This window comes from Aethalodelphis obliquidens, unplaced genomic scaffold, assembly GCF_003676395.1.
Source record: "Aethalodelphis obliquidens isolate GAN/ISIS:26980383/991018 unplaced genomic scaffold, ASM367639v1 scaffold120, whole genome shotgun sequence".
NCBI lineage: Eukaryota > Metazoa > Chordata > Mammalia > Artiodactyla > Delphinidae > Aethalodelphis > Aethalodelphis obliquidens.
The window spans coordinates 1,279,601-1,287,430 of NW_020838064.1; the positions used below are offsets into that span (position 1 = coordinate 1,279,601).

A 7,830-nucleotide genomic window follows, 5' to 3' on the forward strand; every position below is an offset into this window, starting at 1 on the left:
ATGCCGTGGGGTGTGGCCAAAAACTTTAAAAAAAATTTTGATCCATCTGTATGATGTTATGTAACCTACTGAAATGCTTATAAAGAACTTTGGATAAAATGAGAAAACACTTATGAAAAAGAAATGAGAATACCAATTTTTTTCTTTCTCTTCTTTTCATCCTCCCTCCCTCACTCTGTTCTTTCTACCTTAAAGGGAATTTGCCAAGACTAACAGTGGATGTCCACACATATTGCTCATATATGATTTTTACTTTTGTTTTCTCTGTAGCTTTCAACGTTCCCTTTATTTTCTATAATAAACAAGTATTTTTGTAATGAGAATACAAAATTTCATAAAGAAAAGGCTTATTATTCCCTAATTCAATCCTCAAAAATAGAAGTGAATGTCTATATTATTTTTCCTTCTTTTTTTTTTTTTTTTGCGGTACGCAGGCCTCTCACTGTTGTGGCCTCTCCTGTTGCGGAGCACAGGCTCCAGACGCGCAGGCTCAGCGGCCATGGCTCACGGGCCCAGCCGCTCCGCGGAATGTGGGATCTTCCCAGACCGGGGCACGAACCCGTGTCCCCTGCATCGGCAGGCGGACTCTCAACCACTGCGCCACCAGGGAAGCCCTATTTTTCCATTTTAAAGATAAGGGATCTTTATCTCACAGTGGTAAAGACACCTGTACAAAATTACACAAAGTACAAAGCCATTCTATGTCCCCAGTACATCCCATGCATTGGAAAGACAATACACCAAATGGAATTTACTAATAAAGCAACACCCTATATAAAGAAGACACATTCAGAAGTTCTATCTTCCTAGGGATCAGACCTTGCAGTGCCATCCCAGGAAATTAATTCCTTTCTTCTCCAATACTTACCCAAGTGGGTATCTACAATCAGATATGTAGCTGCAAGAATTTACTTTGCTAACTTAAGAGTTAATGCAAACTAAAGACTTGCCAAACTGGATTCTTCTCTTTGCTGGAATTAGAATATTTTGTGATTGCAAGAAAGTGCAAGGCCACCTTGATAAAGAACAAGAACCTGAAGCCAATGGGATAGAACAGAGAAAAGAGAAATGTTTGCATGTACTTTCAAAATTCCAGCTCCGAGTACTTGTCATGAGGTGTGTGTGGGGTCCGGGGCAGGGGGATGGGAGGAGGGAGTGACTGAAAACTAAGTATCCAGTATTGGTGAATGATTATGAAAGTATACACTGACACAATGGAAGAATACCATGTAGTCATTAAAAAGAATGAGTAGCTACTCTCCATATAAAGATCTTCAAGATGTTATTAAGGAGAAAAAATGGAAAAGCTCATAAATAAATAAATATCACACATACAACTACAGATACATATCTGCTTGAATATATAATTTTCTGGGAGAATAAAATAAGCATTATTAGCAGTGTTTCCCTCTGGGAGGTGGGATGGGGAGTCTTGAAATAACTTTGTCTTTTAAGTTTAAAACACACACACACACACATCCCTCCTTGGCTTAAAAGCAAGTCTTAAAAGCACTCATTTGATGATTTTCTATAATTAAACACTTCTTTCTTCTGATTCTAGGAAAAGGTAAAGAGCAACTTTACAAACTGTTACAGCTTTCATGATCACCTGACTGCTAACAAGACGCCTCCAAGAATTCAAATACACAGAATCACATTTTAAAATCTTCAAGACATAGTTTAATCAGTAGTTGTAATGCACATTTGTTAGCGAGAGCTGCACTTTAACAATTATACAGACATCATCCGCAGTTATTAAAGTTATCAAAATATATAAAAACATTCAAGTAAGAAGTATGCAAATTAGCAGCATTTAACTAAAATGAATATATTAGCATATTTCAGTATAATAATAGGGAAAGAAAACAGCTTCCATCTCTCTCTCACACACACACACACACACACACACACACACCCCACAGAAAACTTGACTGTTTTCAGAAGCATGGTGAAGGCAAGAATGTTATACATATAAATTCTCTAGGCAAAAATGCCAACAATTTAGAATTTTTTAAAAGTGAGGATGGAATGAACTTCCGTTTGCTCAAAATTCCATGATACTAGTTATTAGACTTAAAAATTCATAAACCTTAACAAGATAAGAAAAGAAAACCTCATCAGTTTTATAGGTATAAAAATATCCCGTGTTAATACTACCTGTAGAAGAGCAGAAAAAAAAAAACTTTGGCAAAGGGACAAGTACACAGAAATATGTTAACTATGGTGAGTTTGTTTTGCTTCTCAGAGCAAGGAGGCAATCATTTTTGAGTAATGGGGGGAGGGGGGGAAATATACTTCACAGCAGCAGCTCTCTAAAACCTGCACCCACCTTTAAATTCCAGGCTACCCCCAGGAAAGGTTTAGAGCCAGTGAAAGGAAGGAAAACCATAGAAGGAAGGTACACACGGTCGTTACAAAACTACAGTACTTTGAAAAAGATTCTGAAGGTATTAGAATGAAAACTGCTTACATTAAACCATAATCTAAAAAAAACCCAAAAAAACAAAAAAAACATAATCTAGGCTTATATTAAAAGGTTTAAAGATATCAGTTTCAGTGATGAGGTATTTATCGCAGACGGTTTTTATGGCAACGGAAATCTGAAGAGATACTCTGCATGTTTTGTAAAATAAAATTAAAAATTTTAAGCACGAGAGAAACAACAGCCCTTACAAATATGAATACATACATTTAAGACGCCAGCATTCAGTCTAGTTTGGTCCACCGGCACAGGCTGGCCTGATGCTGCAACCCACATGCCGAAACACTCAAAGACTCAACGGTCCTTTCCAGCCTGGCTCCGAACCATGAAGTGTGATTGAGAGACCTCAGTGCAGGAAGGGAAACGGCTTTTGGAAGACTGAGAGACAAACTTTGCCTCTCCATACGGATGGCACTCTGCCAAGTCCCCAAACCCAGGACTAGAGGGACGGAAGTTTTGTGGATATCCAGGCCCTTAAAGGCAGTTTGCCCTGAGTAACAAAGCTGTGTCAAAATGCCCAGGAAGCTACGAAATCCAGGCTGCCATCCTGCCGCTGTTCCCCTCCTCATAGCGCTCAATCCAGGGCACTCGGGGCCTTGTTCATTCGCACAGCAGGAAGGGCTTTTCTCTCCTAGAATATTATTCTCATATTACATATTCTCATGTAGCTGAAATTACATAACCATCCTCTTCATGCTCCCACCATCTGGTCCAAACATCACAATTCAAGGGTTTCTCCATTTCAAAAAAAATCGAGTCTCCATTCTAAGTCTACAGAACCATCCTAGAGAGTCACTACTTCTTAAGGAACACCTCTCAGCCTAAACCCCCAGAACCTGGCTCCAAAGAACTAACCCAGGCTCATGGATAGATGACCTCTACAGTTAACTTTAAAAGACAATACAAATAAGCTTGTAGAACTATAAATGGTCTCTCCGCAATTTTGGTTGAAAACCTTCAATGGCTTCAGTGTTTTGGTTGAGCCTGAGCTGCTGGGCCTCAGGCAAACCTACTTTTCTAAGTCCCTAAAGCATTAAACAGGGGCTGGGTTATGTAAACACAGGCACTGGAGCTGCACGTATGGAACCACTGGCAGGAAAGGCCCAAATTCCAGAAAAATATATTTAAAAATTTCTGCTAAAACCTCAGGTAGATGGTGTAGGCTGGCAGGTCACCAGGCCAGCCTGTAAACCGCACACTGCAGCATCTCCCCGTCAGTCTAGCCGGTTCCTCATATCCCTCTGGGCTTCTGTTAGTTTCTGGATTAGATAACGCTTGTCACGACTTTCCTAAAAACACAGACAGGTTCAAGAGCACATTCAATATATTTGGAAACAAATATCATTATTTCGACCTAAGAAATTACCTATCAGACTTGGTAGGTAATAACCACTGGACCATGGCAATGACCTCCAAATTGCCTCTTTCACTCTTCCTCCCTCCCCAGCCCCTGGTCCACAAAGCGGCCTTGTAAAAATGTTCCTTTAAAAATGAACATCAGACTTTTACTTACCACCCTCCAATGGCTTCCCATCACACTCAGAATTAAACCCAAACTTCCCACCAGAGCCCTCAGGTGATGCTGTGACCCCAGCTATGCTGTGACTCTAGCATCGCCTTGCCTCTCCCCATCATCCTGCACCCTCCAGCCACACCGCCCTTCCCCCTGGGCCCAGCAGTGCCCAGCTCACTCCTCGATGCACCCTCTGCCTGTTACTCTCATGCCCAAGACCTCCCATAATTGGCACCTCTCATCATTCGAGTCTCAGCTCCACCATCGCCGCCTCCAAAGAGGCCTTCCGTGGCCACCATCTCAGCAGCAGACGGTCCACCCGCCACTCTAACTACCTCTCTGTATCATCGTCATACCAGTTATCGCAATTGGAATTTATCTCTTTTCTTTAACTACTAAGCAGCCTTGTCTCTCTTCTTCACCTGTGTATCCCAGCACAGTATGAGGATACAAATGTTGAGGGAATGGATGAGTCAGGGAATGAATGGGGCTGGAGGAGGCCGAGCCTGAAGGCAGGGTTCTGGGGGAGTGGTGATGGGAAATCCCACCCTCTCCCTGGGAAGAGCTCCCCATTCCTTTCAGTGTCCTGGGTAAATGTCCCAGCCTTGTCCCTGGGACCGGTGCTTTCTTACCAGGGACAGCTGCTCTCGGAGCTGGACAACCACCCGCTTGTGCGCTCCTGCTAGGGCGATGAAGTAGAACATGACGAGACTGCAACAAAAGGCGAGAGGTCACTAGGGAGTTTGTACCATCTGAAGGCCACTGGAAAACAACCCGACACACTTCGCCTGGAACAGTTTTACTTTTGTTAGAAAAAAAGAAAGAAAACCCTCACGTCTCCCAAGCAGAGGGCATCAGAAACAGCCAGAGGTATACATCTGAAACTAGCACAACATTGTAAACCAACTATACTCCAACAAAAAGAAAAGAAAAGAAAAAATGAAACAGGCAGAGGGGTTTTATTGGGCAGTGGCAGCAGAGACTGATTCCTGCTTTGCTTTCTAGAGTTAATATTAAACGCTGCTGAGGCTCCCCTGGCACACACATGAGAGGGGAGAGAGGAGGAGATGGGCCAGAAGGCCAGCTCAGCACAGAAAGAACTGGCTGTGGGTGATCACTGTGGAACCTCCCTGGCCTCAGTTTCCTCATCTATAAAATGGGGATAATAGAGGAAAATCCAGTGATAACAAGCCTAAGATAATACAATTTTGAATAAAAGCGACTGGCAATTGGTTCCTGTTTTCTGTGCAGGGGAGGTGGCTGCCTGTCCAGTCTCCCCAGAGAGGGCTGAGGGCCATGGGAATCAGTGATGTCAGTCTTCTCTTCTGGAAGTCCTCATGGCCAAGGATAAGAATGACCCCCAAAGATGTGGAAGCCAGATCAGGTAACCACCACCAGATGGTGCCGGCCAAACCACAGCTGGGGTGAATCGATTAGGATGGAACCGCTGGACTCTGAGATCCTTGCAATTCCAGGCTAACTGGCTGCAACCCCACATCATTTTATGAATATCAAAGGTATCCTGCCTTTAACAAATGAATTCTTTAACCCCTTTCTTGCATTATGGTGGGGTTTTCCTCTAATAATATCTATATCGTAGGATAACTGTGCTGATTGCATGAGTTAATACATGTAAGCTACAATCAATTCCAGTGATTTGTGGTACTTCTCTTCTGTTCTATAGTCTCCAGGAACACTGAACCAGTGCCCCGGGGGGAAATACAGAATAGGTTCCTTTATGCCCCTGGTCACAACATTTTTGTCAACTGATCAATACTGTGTTTTATGTTTCTTGAGAGAGAAGGTTATTAATACATAATCCTGTTTCTGTTTCAAGACACCTTATTTAATATCACTGAACTCACAGCCAACAGCACCATGACACGTGCCTGAATGAAGCTTATCTAACACACATATTTTCTTCATAAAACCCATCCCAGCCTTCTTGCACTTAGGAACCCTAGACAGCACTTCAGCTCTACGCGTGAACAGTGAAATCACCAACCAAAAGCACAAAATGCAAGAAACATCGCACTAAATGGATCACAAGAAGGACACTTAAGTTACAGTCTGAGCTATGGTTTGAATATTTGTGTCCCCCCCTCAAATTCATATGTTGCAAAATCCTAATCCCAAGGTGATGGTATTAGAACGTGGGGCCTTTGGGAGGTGATTAGGTCATGAGGAGCCCTCACAAATGGGATTAGTGCCCTTATAAAAGGGACTCCAGAGAGCACCCTAGTCCCTTCTGCCATATGAGAATACAAGAAGTCTGTAAGCAGGACGAGGCTCTTCATCCGACCATGCTGGCACTTTGATCTTGGACTTCCAGCCTCCAGAACCGTAAGAAATAAACTTCTGTTGTTGGGCCACCCAGTCTATGATATTTCACTATGGCAGCCCAAAGGCACTGAGACACTGTGCATCAGGCAACTCAAATTTTTTACTAGTCTATGCATGTCTACAAATAATCACCAAAAACAACACCATTAGTACTGATTTTGGGGTTACAAAAATATTTTAGCTAGTAAGCACATTTGCAATACAGAAAAAAATTACGGAATTTATGAATAATGAGAATGGGCTGTAATCAGAACAATGCCTAGTACAAAGTAAGTCCTCAACAGATATTTGTGATTAGAATTACACTCAAAGTGAATCACTGCACAAAATCCCTCGTCGCCCCTGCACCCAACACTTGTCATTTATCGAGCCTTCACTAAAGGCCAGGTCCTCTGCTAAGCACTTCACCATGTGTCCTTCTTCTCACAGCCCTACGAGGTGTGTGCCATTCTTATTCCCATTTTCCAGGTGAGGAAATCGAGGCTCAGAGAGGGTATGTGATGACCTGAGGCCACACAGCTTGTAAGTGGTAGAGCCAGGGTTCAAGTGCATGCTTCTAGTCTGGTGCTCTTCTCTCAGCCCAGTTACCAGTTCCTTTTCCAAAGAGCAACTAATTTTGTGAATAATCAGTAATATAATAATAGGCAACATTTCTTGGGTTATATTTTATAACTCAGGCTTCTGGCTAATTACAAGTGGGATCTCCCTGAACCTGCTCAGTGACCCTCTGAAAGAATTACTACTGGTCTTATTTTGACATCTTAGAGATGGAAAAGTGTGGCTCAGAGAGGTTTGGTACCATATCAAGAGGCGCGGTTGAGCTCCATTTTCCAGCGGAGAGGAGCCCACCAGCCACAGTGGAAAATACCTGCAGAATCCAGGTGGTTCTCACTCACCAGAGTATCATGAAGAAAGGCACTGCGAAGGCTTCCGACGTGATGCCATGGACCAGAGACTGCAGCGAGCTGGGGAAGGTGCTCACCATCTTGGGGACCACCTCCCAGGTGGTGTTGAAGTTGGTGAAGGGCCCACAGGCTTTGGAGGAAGGGATGCTACCAGGACACAGAGCACGGGGCTCAGGGCCAGGCCTGCAGCACAGGCTGAGCATCCCTCCTCTGCGTACCCACAAAGCTTTGTTAACAGTGACCCACAAGGATCCGCCTGACCTCATGGGCCTTCTGGAATATTCTGGTCAAAAATGCTTACCCTGAAATCTCATCAAGTCTCTAGACCTGACTTCCAGTTTATAGGAAATTCAGGACAGAAGGTCAAGTTTAAAAATAAGAGTTATCATATGATCCTGCAATCCCACTCCTGGGCATATACCTGGAGCAAACTCTAATTCAAAAAGATACATGCATACCCATGTCCATAGCAGTACTATTTACAGTAGTCAGGACGTGGAAGCAATCTAAGTATACATCAACAGATGAATGGATAGGAAGCACACACACACACACACACACACACACACACACACACACACACACAC

General features: G+C 43.3%; 1 protein-coding gene across 1 annotated transcript in view; it reads right to left on the reverse strand.

Annotated features, from left to right (window-relative positions):
* Positions 1-1,652: 1,652 nt before the first annotated feature.
* The window catches only part of TMC7 (transmembrane channel like 7), a 49,164-nt gene continuing 42,986 nt past the window's right edge, over positions 1,653-7,830 (reverse strand). The window contains exons 13-15 of the mRNA XM_027098119.1: positions 7,235-7,390; positions 4,628-4,706; positions 1,653-3,771 (exon numbers count right to left, since the gene is read on the reverse strand). Coding sequence (XP_026953920.1) covers positions 3,697-3,771; positions 4,628-4,706; positions 7,235-7,390 — 310 coding nt within the window. The 3' untranslated portion in view covers positions 1,653-3,696. The remainder of the gene's footprint in view (positions 3,772-4,627; positions 4,707-7,234; positions 7,391-7,830) is intronic.